General features: G+C 39.4%; 1 protein-coding gene across 5 annotated transcripts in view; it reads left to right on the top strand.

Moving 5' to 3' along the window:
- The window catches only part of NKAIN2 (sodium/potassium transporting ATPase interacting 2), a 511,838-nt gene extending 498,371 nt beyond the window's left edge, over window positions 1-13,467 (top strand). For 3 of the 5 annotated variants that reach the window (XM_072926844.1, XM_072926846.1, XM_030269523.4), the window contains 3 exons: window positions 5,459-5,540; window positions 9,008-9,274; window positions 10,348-13,467. In XM_072926844.1, coding sequence (XP_072782945.1) covers window positions 5,459-5,540; window positions 9,008-9,080 — 155 coding nt within the window. In that variant the 3' untranslated portion in view covers window positions 9,081-9,274; window positions 10,348-13,467. The remainder of the gene's footprint in view (window positions 1-5,458; window positions 5,541-9,007; window positions 9,275-10,347) is intronic. The other 2 variants (XM_072926845.1, XM_030269524.4) reach the window with 1 other exon arrangement.
- The last annotated feature ends 10,240 nt before the right edge of the window (window positions 13,468-23,707 follow it).

Genomic DNA, 23,707 nt, shown 5'->3' on the forward strand with positions numbered 1-23,707 from the left:
CCATCTCTCCTTCCTTCCAGCTACACGTGCACTGATGTGCCTTGCTGTGGCAGAGAAGCTCAATTGCAGCACTTCAAAAACCTGCGTCCAGGAAGAGAAATCTTAGGCCTCTGGAGAGAGAGCAGATACATTTAAGACCTTGCAGGTCAGATGTAGAATATGAGCACCATATGTTGTCGCTCTGCTATACCACACAGGAAATATGCCCAGTCATGACATGCACATGCAAGGAGCATCCATGTGCACATGCACATACACATCCATGGTCGTGAGCTCTTTTGTTAAAAGGTATCATCTTTATCATGGGTAATTCTAGGTTTTTTATATTATTTTAGTAGATTCATAAATATATTTAAGGACTACCATTATGGCAATCACTGGGGTCTTTTTTGTGCATCGTATTTTAGTGGTCCTTCTGTATACCGCAGACTTGCAGAAATGAAAAATTAGAAACTCATTTATGCCTCTCATCCTGTTCTGATGTACAGCAGAAACAGTGGGGACTCTGACCATGAGCAGAAGTTGAAACTTCACATTCCTGTGGGTAATTATTGATAGAAAATATGTCCCTACTTTGAGCCATATGTCCTGTGTTACACTTGTAACAGTCATATGTCTGACAAGACCCTTAATACAAACAAAAGAAGAAAATAATCTGAATTTTTTATAACACATTTTACAGATAAGTAGTACTGCTATTATCCTATTCAAGTCCAGCTGAGAAAATAACAATTTCAACACATAATATTTCAAAGGTGTTTTTGAGGGGTCTACAGGGTTGTGTTCTGTGAAGATCAACTAGAAACTTCTCCTGTGGCTTCTGACAGAGCCAGTGCCAGATGGCTCCAAGATGGGCCCACCGCTGGCCAAGGCTCAGCCTATCAGAGATAGGGGCAGGGCCCGTGGGATAACAGGTTAAAGAAGGGAAAAAATTTTGCACAAGAACTTCATATGAAGAGTAGAATGGGAGTGAGAGCAACAACTCTGCAGAGCCCAAGTCCAATGAAGAAGGAGGAGGAGCTGCTCCAGGCACTGGAGCAGAGATTGCCCTGCAGCCCTGGCGCATGGTGAGGCAGCTGTGCCCCTGCAGTACAGGGAGGTCCATGGGGGAGCAGAGATCCACCACAGCCCATGGAGGAGCCCAGGGCAGAGCAGGTGGGTGCCCGAAGGAGGCTGTGACCCTGTGGGAAGCCTGTGCTGAGCAGGCTCCTGTAAGGATCTGTGGCCCCATGGAGAGAGGAACCCACACCAGAGCAGGTTTGCTGGCAAGACACAAGAGCAGTGTTCCTGAAGGACTGCACCCCAAGGAAAGGACCCACTGGAGCAGTTAATGAAGAATCGTAGCCTGTGGGAAGAATTCACATTGGAGAAGTTTGTGGAGGACTGTCTCCTATAGGAGGGACCCACCATTGGAGCAGAGGAAGCATGTAAGGAGTCCTCCCCCTGAGGAAGAAAGAACAGCAGAGAGACAAAATGAACTGACCACAACCCCCATTCCTCATTCCCTGATGTCACTGGGAAATGGAGAAGGCATAGAATCAGGAGTTAAGCCTGGGAAGAAGGTTTAATATTTGGCTCTATTTCTCATTATACTGTTCGTCTTTGGTAATAATTCAAGGCTATCTTGCCTGTGATGGTAATTGCTGAGTGATCTCTCCCTGTCTCTGTCTGGACCCATGAATCTTTTGTTATGTTTTCTCTTTCCTGTTCAGCTGAGGAGGGGAGCAACAGAGTGGCTTTAGTGGACAACAGATGTTCATCCAGGGTCAGCCCACCAAAAAAGGAATTGGATTATGTTTGTATGTTTATATGTGCTTTTACTAAAGGGAAACACAACATGAGCCTCTTGTGATAACAGTGACATGTAAGATGCTACCACAAGTGTAAGATAGAAGAGTCAAAAAAAGTATTTGATGTATGAGGCTAAGGATGGATGCCTTGGTACTGATTCAGCTAATGAGCCTTGTTTTATGCATCTGATGTTATGGCTGCCAGGAATGTATCAGCTGTATGACATTTTAGTGACCTTTCAGGCACAGCCAGGATAAAATGCCTGCAGAAAGGGCAGACTGCTGCATGCTTTAAGAAACTAGCTCAGAGTCCACAGGGAGCTTTTAGCACAGTCTGGACACCACAGGGTTTGCAGTGCTGAGGAGCAGCTGCCATGAAGAAACCTTGCTACAAACAAATTGATGAAATCCTTTTGTATTGGAGTTCACTCTCTATTACCTCCCTTCACCTGCCTTGCAAAGCTTGTTGTTGCCTGTAAGAAGCCATTGTATGTCTCCAGTGAGGTCATGGTTGTACTCGCTGCCCTGCCATCATTTGGTTACACACATGGGAACTTCTATAGTGAGCTGAACACAGAAATGTCTCTATGACCTTGCTTTGTTTGTAACTTGGCAATCTGGCTTACTAACACTCTGTGCTTGCTCTGTACAGCAGGGCAAAGCCATAATGTGTGAAGAGATATTCAGTATGCCTCTTTCCCTCATGCTCACACAACATAATTTTGCTCAAAGAAATCTTTTTCTTAATACATTGGTTTAGCTTTCTGAAAACAGCCCTGAAGACAAGCTTTTGCCCCACATCTGCAAAGCAGAGTGTCTATGCCTGCAGCCTACTAATAATGTTTTATAGGTTGCTTGAAAAAAATCTAGGAAAGTACAGAAGAAATGCAAAGCTGGACAAATGAGTATAAGCAATATCCCTAACATGGCATGTGTTGACAACAGTGAGGCGCTTGATCCAACACAGGCATTTTCTGACTTGTGTTGTCAGGGATCAAGAGTAACAAAAAGAAAAGAAAATTGGGCAAGCAAACAATGAACCATAATTGCAGCAAACCATACGTCCATCGTTTTTTCTCCTGCAATCTCTGTATTTGAATAGAAGGGAGGGCTTCCTCCCAGCCTAGCATTTCAGTAACAAGTATTCTTCATTTTCTGCCTGTAAATTCAGTATGTTCCCAAAGACATGATAACATTTTGATAGAGGTATTCTGATGGTTACAGACATTGATTAAGTGGAAAGCAACAAATAGCATTTGTCTTGATTTTAGCAAGATTTTGACATTATAAAAGGTTTGTAAGAAGTTCAGGAAAGTATTGTCCATATGTAGTCAGCATAGGTGGAGTTCAGACCTGTTTAAAACTCTATTTGAAATGAAGTTATAAAGCATATGGGACATTTCACATGAAATCCCACTGGAACCTCAGCTAGGGAAATAATTATCTTCATTAGTTTTATTAAAAACAGTGAGGATAGAAAAGAGAATGTTTGTAAAAAAATTAAGATTAAACTAGACTGGGAAGGGTACAAGCACTTGTGAATATAGGATTAGAAGTCAAAATAATCTTGAGAAGTGGCTTGAAATCAAAAAGGTGAAATTCAGTTCAGACAAGTACAAAATAACTCCTGTGGGGAAGAATCAATCATCTTCAAATAAAATATGGACTAGGCTAGGCTATAGTTAGTGTCAAAACAAAAAATAAAGAGCTGATTATTAAGCATTTGTATGATGCTGTTGAAAAAAGAAATCGGAAACCAAACCCAAATGACACAAAACAAGAACAAAAAATCCCAACCAAACATACAAAATTCTAAAGCCTACTGAATTATTTCAGGTAATGAACAGAAGACTGTATGGCAATTGTTCCAGTTAGCCCTGCTTTGTGCACCCACTGAAAGAAAAACATAAGTAAACTGAGGAAGGATCTTCAGAATGTAGAGGCTTGGACAACATTAGCTGTGAGAAAAATTTGAAATAACTAGGTTTGTTTAAGCCTGAAAACAATGGATATCATGAAATACTTTTTAAAAAGGTTTAAAAACAGTTATAAGAGAAAAAAATGGCTCATTTTTCTTCATATCCATAGGGAGAAAAGGCCAAAATATAGATAAGTAGTTAATTGAAGGAAATTACATTTAAATTAGACATTAGGAAATTAGGCACAGGGAAAAGCAACACAGAAAGGCTATAGAACCTCCTTCATTGGAGATGTCAGGGATTAATTTAGTAACATATCTTTCTGGGATAGGAATACACATAATGCTTCTACAGGGCACAGAATTGGCTAAATTACTTCTGCAGGGGCCATTCTTGCCAGCAAAGAATGACTTTATAACATATTCAACATGTGTGCAGTTGCAATAGAGACATACTGTACCCAGCCAGTCCAGTGTTTTGGTAGCTCTTTGCTTGCAGAGTGGTGAATGAAGGTGTACAAGAATTTGATTCTTTGGTAAATGTTTGGAATGTCTGAAAATGTATTGATAAGTGTGGCACAAATTGAGGGGTACCTTAGTATTAAAACAACTTTATAAATGCAAGTGTTAAGGAGTACAACCACTGTGGAAGTTTTCAAACCATGTAAATTTACTCTTTTTTTTGTTTGTAACTGTAACTGCATTTTAGATCTACAAGAAGTTGTTGTCTATCAAAGAGCCTTTTTTTTTTTCGTTTGTTTTTTGCTTTCAATGTACACAGAATCAGTCTGTCAGTAGCACTGATTAGACATGTGAAAAATGCACTTCCATACCTGAACTCTTTGGCCCTTTTCTATCCAAGTAAAGTCCAATTCACATCTGCAGTGTAAGAGACAATATTTCAGGGACAAGAAATGCCCCCAAATAACCTTTATAAGCTGATAGTTGAGTCTCCTGGGACAAAGAAAGCAAAGGACAACCTTTTACCTGTGCAAAGAAAGTGTTTTAGCAGAGATATAGGAGTCTTGGGCTCAGATGAGATTGAATTTTCCTGGAAATTGTTTAAAAAAACCATAAGAAGGTCATCAGGAGCTGGCAATTGTGTGAATTAATAAATAACTTCCACCCTACAACCTTCTCAAACTTCTTGCAGACCTTTGAGAGAAATGCAGGTTTCCTTACATCTGTGAAGTTTCATCTCTGAAGCTCAGATAAATTGTTCCGACTTTCTGTCCATGCATTTCAACCCAAATGTCAAAACAGGGAGTCAGAGAAACTTCTGTCTCTCAGACAGAGTTGGATCAATGTACTCCCTTGTCTACACCCTCCACTGAGCCACGGTATGACAGCAAGCCAGACACAGTCAGAAGCAATGCATTCATAAGAATAGATAAATGGTTTTCGGAATTTGTAATGTCTAAATAGCATGTTGTTTTGCATTAGTGAGGTGGTATACTTGAAAAAGAGGGATGTCTACTTATTTCTGGTGGAAAGATGGATGTTATAAATTTTTTACTGTTTTTATGTGGTTTTAAAATTGAATTGATTTTAAAAGTAAAGGAAAAAAAGGAGTACTTTGCCTTTCTTTACTTTTTACTGTTTTTCTGTATCTTCCCAATTAGCTGGTGTAATACTAACAGATTATTACAGGACCTGTAAAAAATAATCTGTGTACTAGGTGTTTCTTGAATGATAGTGCCCACCAGTTCTGAAAAGATGTTGCTAATGAAAGCAATTTCTCCCCTTTCAGTTGATTTCATAGGTGGATTTGACTCCTACGGCTATCAAGGCCCACAGAAGACATCTCATTTACAGCTACAGCCCATGTATATGTAAGTACTTAACTTCTAGGATATTCAGCAGAGTGGCAGCCTGATATTAAAGGATCATTAAGCTGAAAGATAGCATGACTTAAAAATTCAGAATAGTCAGAAGCCTTTTTTGATGGATTGAATTCAAGTTACACTTAGAACCAACATTACTCTTGTGTTGAATTATAATGTGTTCTTAGGGCAGGATATCATGTGTCACAGTTGTTCAAACAGCATCCAACTCTCACCTCATCTTTCCCTATTTTCATTCAAGCAGGTGCCACTCAGAGACAGTAACAATTTGATGTAGAAAAAACACTAATCATATATGCCAAACCTGGGCTGTGAAAAAAAAAAAAAAAAAGGTGGATTTTTATGAAGTTTTATCAAAATTTAAGAAACTTGCTAATTTAGTGGATGCATTTAGCATTTGTCTTACCAGAGCATCTGTTCACCAAGGCACCTCTGTACCTCATTTTCAGTTTCCACATTTAAAAAAGCCAAAACAAATGTAATAACATATGGTTTTTAAAACTGGTTTGAATAGAAGACAGTATTTTACCTAACCATTGAGTGACAACTCTATATTCGAGTGCTGTCTGATATATCTAGGAATTAAATGGATAAACAAATCTCAGCTCATACATGCAACTGGAGTATATTCACACTAGAGCTGACACACAACCATAGACCAGCCCAGGAACAATCGTCTCCAAATATTTCTTGTATTGATGTCAACTGAAATGCAGAACAGTCCTGACTGCCCAGATAAATCTTACCTCACTGCTGCAGCCTTTGGAAATATTTTTTATTTGCTATCAATGCCCTACACACTAAAAGCACAGCACCACACAACTCATAAAGGGGCAACAGTTACGGTTTTTCCTTTGTTTCTCTTCTGAACATTTCTTTTGTGGCAAAGAGCTAAGTTCAAGCAAGTAGTAGCCATCCCAACACACAAGTTCACTCATCTTTGAATGCATTTTCATTTCTCCTGATCAGTGGAATCAAATCTACTAATGGATTTGTGTATTTTTGCATGGAATATTGCATTTACTCCTTTATCAGTGGTACAATCTGTTCTGTGGTGGTGTTTGGAACTGGGCCCTTCAGGAGGTTTGCTAGGAGTTTTTAATAATCCCAAATTACAATAGTGCATATCACCAATGTCGTCTTAACTTCAGCTTCCCATCTGTCTGTGCTCAAGTAAATATTTTTCACCTGCACTTTTGGCACAGTGCTGCGCATTTAGAAAATGTTATTTCCTTCATAGTATTATATGAGGTACATAGGTACTTAGAACAACTCTAATACTATCTCTTTCTCAGTATATATACCTTGTCATCAACATATGGAGCCCTCTAGCTATTATCCCATTCTCTTTATGCTCTCGGTGTTTCTTCCAGAACAGCAGATTGCATTTACTATGCATCTTCATACTGACTGTAAAGAAAGATAGACCTGTGAAAAAAATAAAAAAAGGAAGGCAGTAGTTTTAAGACTGTAGCTTAGATGAAGAGATAGTTGATTAATCCATGTAAACTGTGTTCTCTCTTATTTCAGTGCTGCAGGCACACTGGAGTATAGGTGATTTAGCTGTCTTAACCAAGAGACAGAAATCAGAATGTGAGTGGACATTTTGTGCAATCAACCTGCAAAAGTATTGCCATGTCCCAGCCACAGTCAAATAAAGACACTTCATGTTTCCCTCTGACTGTATAGTGTTTGACAGGGTTCTCTAGGATTGCTACAATCTGTCCTTAAGAAGCTTTTACAGCATTTAGTAATACCTTTCTTTATTTACAGCTGAGGCACACTAGGAACACATGCATATGTATTCACATTGCAGGTGCTCTGTAAACACAGGCAGTCCATTAGGTAGCGGAGTGACAAATTCGAATGTCAAGTTAATCAAGTCGAGGTTTGATCTGCTTGTAGCATTATTTACAGCAATATTATGTATTAAAAATCAAAACATGCTGCTATGATAACAGCAGGCCATACTTGGTATTTTAAAGCTTTATTTATTGAGAGGAAAGGTTTGGTTCCCTATGGAGTTTGTTCCCCAAATATCACCACTGTAAGCCTTCGGAGAGGAGAGGAGAGGAGAGGAGAGGAGAGGAGAGGAGAGGAGAGGAGAGGAGAGGAGAGGAGAGGAGAGGAGAGGAGAGGAGAGGAGAGGAGAGGAGAGGAGAGGAGAGGAGAGGAGAGGAGAGGAGAGGAGAGGAGAGGAGAGGAGAGGAGAGGAGAGGAGAGGAGAGGAGAGGAGAGGAGAGGAGAGGAGAGGAGAGGAGAGGAGAGGAGAGGAGAGGAGAGGAGAGGAGAGGAGAGGAGAGGAGAGGAGAGGAGAGGAGAGGAGAGGAGAGGAGAGGAGAGGAGAGGAGAGGAGAGGAGAGGACTTTACATAGTCCCTTGCCACATTCTCACCACTTTCCAAGATGTAATCATGTCCATCCAGGATACAACTATACCCATATATGTCCATATATCTGTATTCATAAAAACATTTCTAAAACTTTATCAGTTGCTACAAAATGTCTTTGGATTCATAGGCAACAGAACATATATTAGGCATCATCCCATCAAATTCCTGCAGATCAAGAAGATACAGAGATCACTTTTTGTCACCACTGCATGCTGTCCTATTCAGACTCACACTGGTCACGTCTCATATGGAGCTCTGGATTTATTAGAGAAATTGAACAGGAGACAGGTGCCTTTAAATCATCTGATTGCTAATATATGCAGAGGCACAACAGCAGTTTGTTCTCTGTTTGTTCTCCTTTATACATTCACTATTTAACCATTCCTCTGAAGGAATGCTGGGGTTACTCATTGCTAACTGTTAAGACATACTGTTTTGTAACCAGTTTCTTCCTGTGTGCTAAAGTTAGGACTTCATTTTGTTAATGTGGAGGTTATATTGAACCTACACCAACTTACATGTGAAATTATATTGATTTATTCAGACTTCTCATATTTAAATTTCTATTGTGTCAGGACTATTTAATCTAAAGATTTATTATTTTTATTTGTGATTTTCATCAATCGGGCTCTACTTTTAAGAATTTTATTCTAATTCAGTTTAAACACACATAGTCGCTTTGTATGGTGTTGCATCAGTTATGAAAAACTACCCTAAATGAACAGGATATCCAAGGAAAAGAAAAACCTTGGTTTCTGAAAAAGAAATATCTTTAGGTAGTTAATTGAAGTGACTATCTCTGGCTACCTTTAATAGTCTAAAATTATTAAATTCAGGCTCACACTGAAGTTTTTTTCTTTATGTTTTTGGCTTTAAATTCCAGTCACAGTTTTCCTTATCACCTCTTCCAATTTAGTATTTAACTTAAATCAGTTTACTTTTTAAAGTGAAACATATATGCAATTTAAAACTATGTTTTAAATAAAACACTGATGTTTTGGGGAAGAATTCTTATGGTGACATTTCTCTACCTGTTATAAATGGGATTTTTTTATTATTTAAGTGCCAACAGTGTGCTCTATGCTGTACAAGCCAAGAAGCCTAGACAGTCCCTTCAAAACGAATACGCTTTTTGAACAGAACGGGACAGAACCGATGCTCATGTACCTCCTTACAGTGTGGCCACAGCTGATGTACTCAAAAGCAGCTTCCTGGCATTCTGTGCCGGAGATGCCAGTGCTCATTTCCAGACCATGGGAGAAGGACACAATAAGATGGCGGAAATCAATTGTCAAGACAAAATTCTCCTCTTGGGAGGTGACGGAGGAAGGTGACTAAACACTCCCTGACACTGATTCTGCTGCACATGAAAAAAAAACCAGTTGTAGTTGTGGAACAAGACTGCACTGCATGATCACTGTTCTAAAAACAGTAGGAAGGAGGGAGGGGAGAGAGATCTTTCTTTATGTTCTTCACACTGAACTTGTCTGTTCAAGAAAAGAAGAAGTGAAGCAAAAAAAACCCATGCATGTCTGATGTTGATGCCTAATGCACTGGAGAAATTGCTCAAAAGCAGTGCAGCCCTGAAGTGAAGCATGCTTTCCACCTATTGTGAAGCCTAAGAATATTTGCAGTATCTGTACTCCCATGCACCACACAGGCATTTGTCTAGATAACTGCACATATTGAAAGTGCTACCTACTTCACCATTCACTTAAAATATAAATGAAACACACAAAAATACCCATTAAAACTAGCACCTTGAGTATAACCACCATGACACTCTGCAAGTTCATGCAGTACAAATCTTCTGTGTGATTATCTCCTCATGTTTTGGGATTCAGACACATTTAAATAACCTACCACCTAAGCTTTTACTATCAACAGACAATATCTTGTCCATTTTAGACTGAAAGCTTTAGTTACAAAACATGGGTTTGGGACAGCACTGCTAAGGTGCCCAGGCTGTGGCACTTGCACAGGGTCTCTGCTTTGTGAGTGAGCCATGGGCAGCTTTTCCCTGCACCTGCAATCCAGCCTTCTGTCCTCATACCATGTCACTTCTTGGTTTTACAAAGACAGCTACATATCTGATGGATTATGGAAACCAGGTCATATTCCAGTTGACCCATGGACATAGAGTTAAGATTATAATTAAATATAACTCCTGCCTAAGATTGTTTAGAAAACCTTTGCTGACTTCTCTGACAGTGTTCCAGAGAGAGCCAGACAGTTACTTGAGTAAACATTTTGTCTTTCTGTCCTCTTCATCCCATGTGTATCTGAACTGTTACTGGTTTGTGGATTACACTTGCTTGCAGAAGGGCAACAGAGCAGCAGGGCAGGGATCAGAAAAGTATATGCTGGATTATAAGTATTGCTCTTTCTCTGTCTTTCTTCTAGGTCAAAGTAAATATGGGGACTACTCAAGGTGGGCTGGAGGACCTGTTGAAAAATCTCTTTCAGGATGGCCTGGTTCTTCAAAGAGAAAAGAAATCCAATTTTTGTGCTAAAAATAATGTATAAAAGCTGATTGAACAATGAGACAAAAAGCAACAGAGACCTTCAGCCTCTCTTTCTAACAGGTACTAAAGGAGATGCCCCAGATTCCCTCCTTGAGACTCCTGCCTCTCAGCACCCGAGGGACACAGCAGAGGCATTGGTGCCACTTTTTGTCCCTTTGTTTCCCTGGCCACGGCCAGCACTGCCCATCTGGATTAAGACATGAACCCAGCCCAGTCAGTGCTGTGGGAGCCTCCTCCACACTGAGGGCCGCTTTGAGTCTCCTCAGCCAACACAACACTGAAGTACCAGGATGACCTTGCAGCAGAAGTCAACAGACAGCGCATTGTTTGCCCTGAAGGCTGTACAGTTCATACTTGCCTTAACCCAACTGCGTTGCACATTAGAGAAACTACGTGCAAGCTTTCTGAAGTTAACATGCTGCTGTTAATTCTGAACGATTTATAAGTCAGTGGTTTTCTTCTGTTTGGTTTTGCTTTGTTTTCATGTCAGGGAATAAGGCTCTGTTGCTCCATGGCTCCAGAGCAACCAAGTAGAAAACTGCCAGCTGTCTGATAAGTGCTTTACTTTTGGGGCTCCACAGTGGTCAAGAAGCAGTTTATAATGATGGAAAAGAAAAATAAATAAAGAAATAAATTACACCTTTTGGGGGTCAGGGTGGGAAAATGGGTAACAGAAACTAATAATTGAACCTACTGGAAATAAGCAGCAGAAACAGTGCTTCTTAATCCCGCTGGTTTTATTTATCGCACTATAAGTGCTTTTATAGCTATCTCTAAACATCTTTTACTAACTACAGAGACATCTGCAGATTTCTATGAGCAAAGGCCAACAGAATATGTACTAGCTATGTTTACTCTTTTATATCTGATTTCAACTAAAAATTCTCTGTAAGTGAGCTTTTTTTTTTTTTTTTTTCTAATTGCACCATAAGGGATCCACATATTTTATTTCTCGATTTTGGTTGGAGAGGGCAGGGAGGGACTAGTTGAGTTGAAGAAATACTGAAGACCTTTTTGTGGTATATTTGGGGGATCTGTTGTGTGTTAGAACGTGTATTTTATCTTCCTGTATTATTGTGGCTGAAAAAAACCCTCTGTGCTGTTACGTAGTTGGCAACAAGATGCCTTTGGGAATTTTGCTAGTAGGTCAATGTGTATATGAAATACTCTGAACTCCTAGGAACATATGTTTTATTCTACATCTGATCTGTATTTTCAAGAACGTAGATGGCTTTCACTAGGAAAACCCAATATTTTGCTCAGGTTTTTCAGAAACTTGGATTGTCATTGTTTCTTTGCTCAGACCTTGCATAGACAAACGCACGCACCTACCACACCTGAGGTGACCACGTAGCTTTTGAGGGCAAGAGGGAAGGTCAGGACTTGGAAATGCCCGAGGCACCCCTGGGCAACTCCCTTTTCCCTGCTGGCCAAACCCTTGCTCCAGAGCCTGTGCACTCACACCACTCACCCATCCCTGTACAAGCCAGTGCCCTTTGCTGTGTCTGCATGGATGTACAGCGTCACAAGCAGCAACTCTGGACAATGACAGAGGAACAGGCATTCACCAGTGAAAACAAGATACAGGACATGGTCAGGAGCTATACCTACATTGATTCAGTGAGATTTATATAGATATAGCTAGATATATATATATGTAAGTGTGTGAAGGTGTGTGTATGTCTATGTATATAAAATACACAGGACTAACTATTTTTGGAGGCTGCATCACCCAGGAAGATTCTGATGCAGTGGACCAAGGGTTCCCATCTCAGATACTGCTGGGAATTTCATGCATGAAACATGAATGTTCCCTAGGCCTGATCCTGTAAAGCATTCATTGCTGATTTGGATCTCAAATTTTAATTTCCATACTTGAGTACCTGAAAATATGAGTTCCTACTGGGTAGAGATGCTTTTCACCCCCTGGAAACCCCACACAACTTCCAAGTGACAGGCTGAAATTTCCCATAATTTGCAAAACTAAAAAAGTTTCTACTTTTATGTAGTATTAAATATAGCAGATATATAGTATTAAACACAATGAAGAGGTTTAAATGGGATGAAAATGTCATAACAGGTTATTTTATCTTTTCCTGTATACCAGTTAATCAAAATGATATTTCTATAAAAATCATTTCTTAACATGAAAAGAAACCAGTTAAGGCACCTAAGCAGCAATCCAATTTTCAGAAGATAATTTTTCATACCTTTCAGTGATTTCCCATGGAACAGTGGCTACTGGTAGTTAGCAATTTTAGAAGTCAGACAATTTAATGAAGTGTCTACACGTAGCTTATAGGCCTGATTTTAATTTAGAAAATTTTGGCCTTAATTTCTCTGTGTCTTAGTCTTCCCATCCATACTACGGGAATAATATGTGCCTCACAGGTTTTTTGTGAGGTCTGAATTGTTAATGTTTGTAAAATGCTTAGGAAATAGGAAGCACATCTAACTACTATGGATTGCAATATTAATGTGTATTCATATATTACATATAGAGTAGATACACACACTCACATACTCACATACACACAGTATATATATATATATATATATATATATATATATATATATATATATACACTTACATACCTATATGAAGTTGGTATTCATAACCCTGCTTAAGTTGCAGTTAGAGCACCACCATTAAAAAAATTAGGACTGTTGACTACTCAACTAAATGATTAGTGGACAGATCTCTTCTGGAAGCAGTTTAGAGCACAGTAATGTGAGAATATCTGGATGGCATTTTTGACTTGTACAGCTGTATCCTCCTCAAAATCCAGTAAAGAATGTTATTTTTCTAGGCTGGGCTTTTGTTATAAACTAAAATATTCAGAAGGCAAGAGATACAATCCAAATGTGTCTTTTTTTTCTTTTCTTTTTGGCATTTGTTAATTCTGAATGTATTTTTAACAAAAGTGATTTTTTTGACTTACTAGTGTAATTTGCATTAAAAAAAAAATAAATGGAAAAAATATAGGTTTCCAAGCTATTCATGGCCCCCTTCTGCTATTCAGAATTTACAGGAAACTCAGAATTACTCTTCCCAGCTGAGCAACAATGCAGGATAAAGAATCCTATTACATTTACATGATGACAATCCCAATCTGTGCAGTGCATGGATGTGACAGCACTGAATAGAAATTGCTAGGTCATGACACCATTTTAACGCTGTCATATGTACCAGGTATTTTCATTATCACTGACACTAAAAGGTTTCTTATACAAGGCTGACTGCAACAGACTCTTTACTTAGAAAACAGGGCTGGTTTTGCCCACTCATCAGGAATTTTAAGCCCATGATAGGTATAGAGCTGCCAACAGTGTTAAGTATTGCAAAAATAATACTTGTTAAGAAGGAGCTGTGTAACATGGATATTTCCTCTTTCGTATTCTTTTATATGCTATTTATTGTCCCTACACTGAAATGATGGAATCCGGTCTTAGACAAAATGTTTATAGAGCTCACATATATTGACAACTCGCCTGAGGTCATTTAATAAAGGTGGAGCAGAATGATATACATTTTGAGGTATTCGGTCATGCTCTCTTAGGATGACTCCTTAGAAAGAGAGTTCTTTTGTTAGGATTTTTTAGGCCTTCATAATAGTTCAAGTGATACATTTTAGTCAGATATGGAGAAGTGGTTTGTGCTCCATTTGCTTAATCTAAGTACTGTTTACAATACTCCACTGCTGCACAGCATTTTGACAAAGTCTGGCACAGTTATATAGTAAGCATTTACAATATAGTTACGTATTGATTGATGAATGTCTCCAGATAGGAATGGCCATTAACTCAGTGTCTGAAGCCTTTCATCACTTGCATGCTCACCTTCCATTTGAGCAAATTGATAGTAGCCAAAGCAATACACCACACTCCATGAATCACTCCACCTTGTAACATTTTCATTTCCAGTCCTCTGTTTTATTTTTAAATGCAAATACTAAGAGGAGAAGGACTTCTCACAAAGATGGAAAGCCCCGTGAATAGTCTATGTGCATGTATTGCTTGCTGACTGTCTACTGATGAGTAGTTGAGATGAAAGTGATGGACTTCTTGAGTTTGTTTCTAGCTATTCTGAATCTGGCTTCTTCCCAGAACATGTGGGTTGACAGCAGACACTAAAGGTAAGCCAGGTGTTGTTGAAGAACCAATGCACAGCAATACTGCAGACAGCACAGTGTCCACAGCTCCTTGGAGAAAGATTAAGACAGTTGTTAAGCTAATTGCTCTGCTTCAAGCGATGTGCAGTATTAAATGCAATTACAATACACAAATGAAACCACCCTTTAGACTGCAATTACTCATTCACATACAGAAGTAGCGCAGCACAGAATCAACCAGTAAAAGGGATCTTCCTCCTGTAGCCACCAATATGCTTCATTTCCTGACATGGATTGGAGAAATCAGTTCTGTTTGATCCCAGGTCCTGGCAAGTCCGTCTGTTCAAACCTTCAACAAGAGAAGCAATTACAGCTAGTTAAAGCTGAGACCTTGGTATAGCTGAGTGGTTTAGCAAGATATTGTACCAAATGTGAAGTTCAAAGTAGCACCGTACATACATTTGTAGCAAATCTCTCTCCATATGTACAAAAGAAGGGTCTTTTAAAAATGCACTTTTCCTTTATCTCTCAGAAACCAATTGAAACAGATTATGTCTTTTACAAGTGTCTTCCAAAATCCTGCCAAGATCATAAAAGACATTTTTTAATAAAAAATCCAGTAAAAAATCCAATCTTTCTGCTCTCTGTTGAGTAGAAGACTTAGCTCTTGGGACTTCAAAATGCCTTGGGATTATTATTTTGGATACATAGAAGCACTATGAAACATGAGAATTGAAAAATAAATGTTTGTGGTCATCTATGATTCAAAATTAAATCTCTACAAAAGCCATGCTTCTTCATCCACCAATGGAAAACGGTCTTTACTGCCATCTGGTACCTTATCATTTTCGCAGCTTTGCCTTTGTCCTGATGGGAAATAGGTTATGGGGAGTTTAAGGTGAAGAAGCTTGTTTACATTCAGCATGTGCTCTCCAACAGCCTCCAGTTCTGCCATGCAGATGTTTCACACCTAGCTAATTTCTTTCTCTCTGTCACCATCTTCTTGTCCCATTCTCACTGTCTCTCTTCCTGAACACAACCCCAGATGCCCTCCCAAAATTACATACTGCTCTTTGTCACGCCCATTGTTTCCAGCTCCCATAAAGGTGATGATGGCAGTTGTGGAGGATAGTGTCACTAAGGATGTGTACAAAACAACAAGAAGAGGAAGCACAAGGTTATGTACATTCTCAAAAAGCCTCAGACAGGGAGACATTTAACTGAATGGTAAAGCAGCATTACAGAAGCCATGAGACACAGCAAGCCCTGGTAGGAATCATTAGCACATGTGCAATTACATTTGCTAAAGCTATAGCTCACTGAGTACACAGAAAGTCATAAACATCCAGAGCTACAAAAGGCACAGGTGAATTAGAAGAAATTGATAAAAAATGTTTATGAACACGTTTACTGGATTAGATTCACATTTCATTTTCTTCAAGAATTTTCTCCGGATTGTGTTTTTTCCCCTTGCAAACATTTAGATAGTTGATTTCTATGCATGCAGGTGAATATTTTGCTCCTAGGAGAGCATGTGAGTATGTGCAATTGCTTTAATTTGCATAGGGTTTTCCATATTGATGCATCTGTGTGCATTTGTGCTAAATGTTGGCTCAGTTCACTCAGTCACACATACATGCACACATACACACACCTGTTAGGTGGCTCTATTTTATGGTGGAGATACATAACCACACACAGTCTCTCTCCTTTTCTGCTTAGCCTTTCCTATCCCTCCTGTCGAGACATTCAAAGTGCTAAGTGTTTATTTTCTAGACAAGTATATAGTACACAAAAATTATTTCTGATAACTACTGAATGTACAAGCATGGTCCAATCTATGAATAGAGTAAATAAGACAGTCCTTCCTACAAAGGGTTTATGTGATAAATAAAGTTAATGAGAACATTTCAATTAGGAAAAAAAAAAAAAAAGAAAAATATGATCTCACAGTCCCACTCTGCTGTTAAATTTCAGTTCATCGAAGAAGTGGATGACAAAAAAAATTCAGAAAAAGGAAAAGGTGATATGGTTATTTACAGCATTACACACAAGAATTAAGTAAAAGAATCAGCCAATTATATCTTACTAGGGTATCCAGTTAATTTATGGTAGCTCCATATGGATACATTATATCTTATCTTACATTTTAAAGGCATTTAAAACAGTAGCTATGGAAGAAGAATAAACATCAATGGGACTGCATATTGATGCAATCACAAATGGTTGATGGATTGATTCAATTAATCAGTGACTCATTTCTAAGAGTTCTACAGGGATTTATTTACCAAACACTTACATTGTTTATTTTGCTCTCTGGATGGTTTGTATAATGTCATTTTTCTTCATTATTCTTCTTGTTTCATTCATCAGTTTCTGACAAATGTTTTCATGCTGATATGTGGCATGTTAGGCATGTAAATTATCCACATTTACTGATTTAAAGCAGTACACTTCAAACTCTCGGGAGCTGAGAAGTTTTGTTTGTTTCCCTCAGTTCCTGAGAAACACTAGCCATCTACAATTAATATAAAGATGTGTTTTCCATTTAATTTTTGCCTTTAGTGTCTGATCAACATGGCGAAGATGTAAGTTCTTGTCTACTGTAGCCTCCTGCTTAAACTTTAGACAGAAACTTACTATGAAAAACATTTTGAACAGTCTTGATGGTAAATAGAATAACTGTTCCCTCTTTGGTTTTTCCTTATATTTTGTAGTTCGAATCCAGGAAAGCAGTGCAAGAATGTTTTAAGGAGGTCAGGAGTTTCACAATGTTTTCCACAAGTTTAGATAAGTTTTTACAAGGGCAAGAAGTGATAAGGCAAGGGGGAATAGCTTTAAATCTGAAAGAGAGAAGCTTAGGTTAGATATTAGGAAAAAATGCTTTCCTTTGAGGATGGTGAGGAACTGGAACAGGTTGCCTGGAGAAGTGATGGATTCCCCATTCCTGAAAGTGTTCAAGACCAGGTTGAATGGTGAGTGAATCGGCACATACAGGAAACCAAAGGCAACCATCAAACCACAGCTGAAATGCAAACTGCATTTATTTAATTGCCTTGCTCACAATGCCAACCAGCAGAGACACACAGGGACACAGGCTCCATCCTGCTTAGTTCATCCCAGCAGGTTGCAGCAATCTGGTCTAGTGAAAAGTCTCCCTATTCATGGCAGGAGTTTTGGCAAATCATTCCATTATTCTATGATTTTCTGTTTTAATATTGTCGCAGTATGTGCTTCAAAGTCAATACATAAAAATGGCCAAATTAGGACAAGTTACAGATTTCAAAATGGCAGATACTAGGCAAAACAGGGGTCTGTGAAAGACGAAGAATTGAAACCAAAAGGAAAACATTCTTTGAAAGTGCTGAGTCTCATTTGGGCAAATATTTTTATTTTAAACTCTCAGGAACACTGAACAGCTTTTTTTTTTTTTTTAATTAACATATTCATTGGATAAACACATGCAGCCTGTATTTCCTATGATTTCCAGGCATCTTCAGCAGTGGTCAAATTCTTACTTCACTTTTAGGTGGCTAGGAACAACTTCTTGGGAAGAGTGAAAGTTCACAGACCCAGTGACAAGAGCCCTGGCAGTCTGCATCATGTGACAGCCTTCCCCAGTGGATTTAGAAAACTCCACCCTACCTATTAAACCTACTATAATAGACAGATGGCGACAGACATCTCTTAGTGATAGCGGGTGACACACATGGAAACACAGGACATTCCCTCTGAATATCAGCAAACTCTTTGTTACTGTCAGAGTCACCAAGCACTGTCACAGATTGCCCAAGGAGGTTGTGGGGTCTCCATTCTTGGAGGCTGCCAAATCATGACTAAACTTGGTCCTGGGCAACGTTCTGTAGGTGGCCCTGCATGAATAGGGCTGTTGGACTCGGCAATTACCAGATGCACCGTCCAGCCTCAACCATTCTCTGATTCTGTGATTTGCCTCTCATTTAAGCTACATGTTTCCCCCATTGGAAATACTCCTAGCATCTCAAAATAATGCAAAAATCTTCCTTTTTGGTCTGAGGTAGTCACAGAATTAATCTTTGGAGTGAAAACAGCAGGTCTGCATATTTAAAGAGAAAAAAAAAAACACATCAGTTTCTAAAATGCATTGGTTATTTTTTTTCCCTTATTTGAGTCTCCTATAGTTGGCCAGTTGGACAAAATCTCAGCCCCGATAAGGCCAGTGAGAATCTTGCTGATTGTTTCAAGGAGATTTCAAGATCTCATACTTGTCATGAAGATGTCTGAATATTTGCTTTCCTTGAAAAACAAAAACTTACTACCATTATCCTCAATAATTTTAAATGCGCTACAAAAATTGAGATTTTTTTTTTCCCTTTTCATGCCCAGCATTTGTGAAATACATAGCCTGGTGATATAAAAATTTTATCTATACTCATTTGTGCTGACCCATATAACTTGCTCATTGCCACATTTGTGCCAGTAAAATCTTTCTATCATCCCCACTCCTCTGTGTATTTCATTTAATGTGAATGAATATCACCCAGGGTATTAACACCCTGCAAAATATGAGCATTAGGGAGAAATCAAAGGACATCTGCATAGCTATTTTGCCAATGTGATAGTAGGAATCTGCTACATAACCTCTTTTCCCTTTATAAATACATGTTAAATATTAGTTGTAACCCAGAATTCTCAGTATAAGTATTTCACATCCTTCTAGCTTCTTGCTCAGTTGCATAGAGCTCCTCAGACTTGATAAGATTTCCATTGAGCAAACTAATTCAGTAGCAGGGAAATTTTTGCACATAAGCAGAAAGATAAAGCACCACCACAGAAGACAGTCTAATAATATCCAGTGCTTCTAGAAATCCAATACTTTTGCCAAAGGCATTTCTCAGTCTGGAGTTTCTCCTGTGCAAAAATGCTTCTTGTTCATTAACTTACAGCCTGAAATGTAGTTCCTGACAAAACTGTGTCTGAGTGAGACTCCCATCCTGGCAGTCACTGATGTGTACAACCCATATTCTGCTTTGTGAAAGGATATAGATGAGAAGCTAGCACTGCTCCGTCAGGCCTGTCCCCTTGAGCTTGTCCTTCTCACACCTCAGGTTGTTGCCCACCAACAGTCTCAGTTGTCATGGCATGTTGAGTTATTGAGCTGAACCACTGGTGAATGCCAATTAAATTAAGGAGGGTCTCCACATCCTTAGTGGAAAAGCATCCACTATGCCAGTGGTGCTGTGCCACCTGAGCAGGGACAGATCTAGGCAAAAATGGTGTAGAGAATCCTTCAAGCAGGGGCAGCCAGGAAGGGCAGCAACATCTATGTCCCTGCTCCCAGCTTCTGCCAGAGCCCCAAGAACTCCCACTATCTGTGTTAGCTCCATCACCAGTAGCACCCAGACCTGACCAATGGTATCATCCAAGAGGTCGCATCCTCCTGGCACCAGCAGGAAGAACAAGTCTGCATCTGTAGGAATCACTTCCAAAGTCTCTGTTTTAACTCAGATCGTGTCTTTCTTGTAAAAGAAGAAAACAGACTTTTGTCTGGCTACAGTTTTTACATTTGAGGTGGCAAAGTCCTGCCTTGCTTCAATTTGGTAAAGAGCAAGTTCAGTTAGAGGAGGTAGTTTTGGCAAGCACAGAAAATGCTCCTTTTTTTTTGCATTAGGAAAGCTATAGTTCAGGTATACTTCTGAAAAATAAATTATAGGTAAAAAAAGATAATTCGCTGTTTGAACTTGAACATATTCAAGCCTCCTTTATCAATGTGAAGACATCCGGAGTCATGTGCATGGTTATTTAATGTCATTATTTTTATGAATATTTATTGATTATATTAAAATTAATACATGTTACCTGTAGAAAAAGCAAAGGAAATAGCAGGGAAAATTGACATGAAACTATTCTACAATACCAGCATACTGTTAAATTAACCATCAGGATCAATCTCAAAAACTATCTCCAAGCTCAGGCCTATAAACCACTTACACTACAGAAAAAGCTCCTCCTTCCTCAGTCCTGGAAGTCATACAGTTATGGCCAGAAGCTCTGTTAATCTCAGGTTTTTAAATTATACTTAAATGACTGACTGGTCACTGTCCCAGATCATCTCCCAGTCCTATCGCCTTTACTTTCATTTGCACTCATAAGGGCCCCAGGTCCGTGAAATGGAAGTTCATAGTTCAATTTTTGTCCCCGAATTATTTGCTTTTCATTTGTATAGTCCATAACAGAACCTGGAGAAAGAGCAGGTAGATTCCTAGAAGGACTTGCTGAAGAAATACTGATGGTGGAGGGCCACTCAGGCTGAGCCTTCTCAAACATTTTGGGGCTGCTTGCAGTTGTAATGAACTGGACTCATCAGCCCAAGCCATTCCTTCAGCCACCTCATTTCTGTGGTGTTTGTGAGGAGAGTTACCCTTCAATCAGACCCCCAGTTTGATTGAAAGTCATCAGATCTTAAACTCTTCTTGGGTATTTAGCTTCTTGGGCCTTTTTGAATAGCCACTAATGTTTATTTTTACTTTCAAATTCCTCTGAAGTGGAATAAAAGGACCTTTGAAAATCAGTGCCTTATGATTAGACCCTGTGGACAGGTACGCTTTGCTCATCAGGCTAGATAAATTCAGTAATTTGATTCAGCCCTTGAGTTTCAGGTCTCCACATGTATTACAGCCTGCTAATTTCCCTGTGATTTTTCACAGCTTTTATGAACAAAGAAATATAAACTTCTTCCACATCTGCTCTGATACTGTTTGAGTTCCTGATATAACGGATGCATGTCAGTAATAACAAAAATAGCTGATCTGTGAAAGCCCACGCTCTGTGACAGTTTGTACAATTTTTTACCCTCAAACTCCATCACTTCAGAATCCTTTCCTCTCCCATCTGTCCTAAACAAGTGGGAGAGGCTTTTTGCTAGAAAATGTACTTTTTTAAGTACCTCTCTGGAGGACAGCATAACAACTCTGCCTTAAGAAAAATGCTCCTAGTCCTTCCCGTGTGTCAGAATGGAAGCTGCTACTAATTATAACTAAGATCCTGTCAGTTATCTGAATTCACTGGCAATTCTCATAAGATTCTGAAGAAAGTGAGTAAACACATTAACAGGAATGTGCCAGCAGCAAGACACCATAATTCCCTTCCCAGCTCTCTAAAACCGACAGCGGGCTCGCAGCAGCAGCAGCAGCAGCTCAGTGCTGCAGCCCACGGAACACCTGGGGCCAGTGCAAGCAGCCTGACCCAGGCTAGCAGCTGTCTCCAAACAGGCACATCCATAGCAGGAGAGCAATGTAATAGCTGACAATCTTCCTGACAGGTCTGGAATATACTGGAGATTTGGACAACAGTGGGGAAAATCTGTCACTCAGGCTCTTTTTCCTGAGGAGCTAAGGGAGAAGAAAACCCCTTAAGTAAAAAAGGGTGTGCATTAAAATGTGGCACCAGCCTCCCTGGAAGTTTGGGTATACTGGGTTATGCCATGTTCTCTGTTGAATCCAAAAGAACAGAAATCTTTCTGCTGAAATACCAGATGCTGCTAATATTTCCATAGAGCAAAGTCTTCCCTAGGGACCATTCCTGCTACCCTGGGCACACAGGGCAAGTGTGCAAACCAAAAAAGACTGCTTCTCATGAAATAATAACCACCTTTGCTAGTGGAGCCTCTTGTGCCTTTCTGGAAGTGTAAATAGCCCTTCACAGGAGCAACTGTAAAACGCGCCCATCTGAAGATTCCATCTGAAGATTCCTGCACTTGCTAAAGGAACACAAAGGCAGCTTAGGGAAAACAAGAACCTGATCCTACTCTCAGTAGGAGAGCAAGTATCCTCCTTCTTCAGGGCTTTTTTATTATTATTCATAAATAACAACAGGTGCAGTAGCCGATTTCTTTTTTTCCAAAATACACAACAATGCCCTTTTGGAGAAGGTTTGAAAGACGGGATTTTTCAAGCCAAATGCGACCACGGAACCACTCTGCTGGGTGACAGAGCACAGCAGCTCCCTTACCCTTTCTGGGGTTTGATACAGCTCACATTCCTGCACAGAGGGCAAGAGAAGAGGAGAAGAGGGAGAAGAATAGAAAAGATTAACAGACATTGAAGAATGCAGTATATTCAGTAAAAGCTTAATGAGATAATCCCATGGTAACAGTCAGGTTTTGGCTTTTGTGCACAGCTATCTGCAGAAATGCTACCAGCACATGGCTTGTTTGCTGCTGACACTTTCTGTTAAAGAGGGAAAAATCAGTGAGAAGGTCTGGATTACCCACAGGCTTGGCAACAGGACCTAAATCTAGGGTAATGGTGTGTGCATGGTGTGTACTCTGGCGGCCTGGAGAAAATGGTCTCAAGGTGTCTGGTAGTATGTACTATAGCTGTAGTATGGTTTGGGGAGTTAAAATTGAAGATAGAGAGCCTAAACTGATTTTACAACAATAGGATTTTTTTTTCTTTCTCAAAGAGGACCTGACAGCTTTTGCAGGGTCAAAATTTAAATAAGCAACTTCAGAATCCTTCAACATTTTTTTACAGCATTTATAGTATTTTTTTTCCCACATATTATTCCCACCATTTAATATCAGGTACCAAGTCATTTAATAGCTGTCTGAATGCAAATTCCAGAGTATTTTCTCTTTTATTTCTCATCTTGAACGGCCTAACTTCATTTTAACTTCCATCTAGATTAGTGTCAGTCTTTAGTCTTAACTTTTCTGAATATAATGGAAATCAACAGTGTTGCATAGGAACAAATAACTAATCCATGCAATGACAAACTCAGAACAAAGGTCCTCTTCCTATTTCTCTTGGCTGTGACGGCTGACACTGCACTGGCATCTGGAACAAGTGATTTAGGATCAGATTATCCTGAAAGAAGTGTAACAGGATTTCAAATTAATGAAAACTTAAAAAACCTTATTTTAGTAGGAACGCCAGCTTGGCACATGCTGATAGTGACCAAGAAGCATTATTTAAGGGTTACTCACAATTATTCTCCTGAAAAAGTAGTGTTACAGATATGTAATGTCTGGTATTGCTGCAGTACAACTGCATTCTGTCACACGAGGTTTGCAGATGCCAGCCCTCACATTGCTGTAGATGAACTCCAGTGGCACATATTAGCTTGGGAGTTGGAGAATCTTAATGC

This window comes from Taeniopygia guttata, chromosome 3 (assembly GCF_048771995.1).
Source record: "Taeniopygia guttata chromosome 3, bTaeGut7.mat, whole genome shotgun sequence".
Classification (NCBI taxonomy): Eukaryota; Metazoa; Chordata; class Aves; order Passeriformes; family Estrildidae; genus Taeniopygia; species Taeniopygia guttata.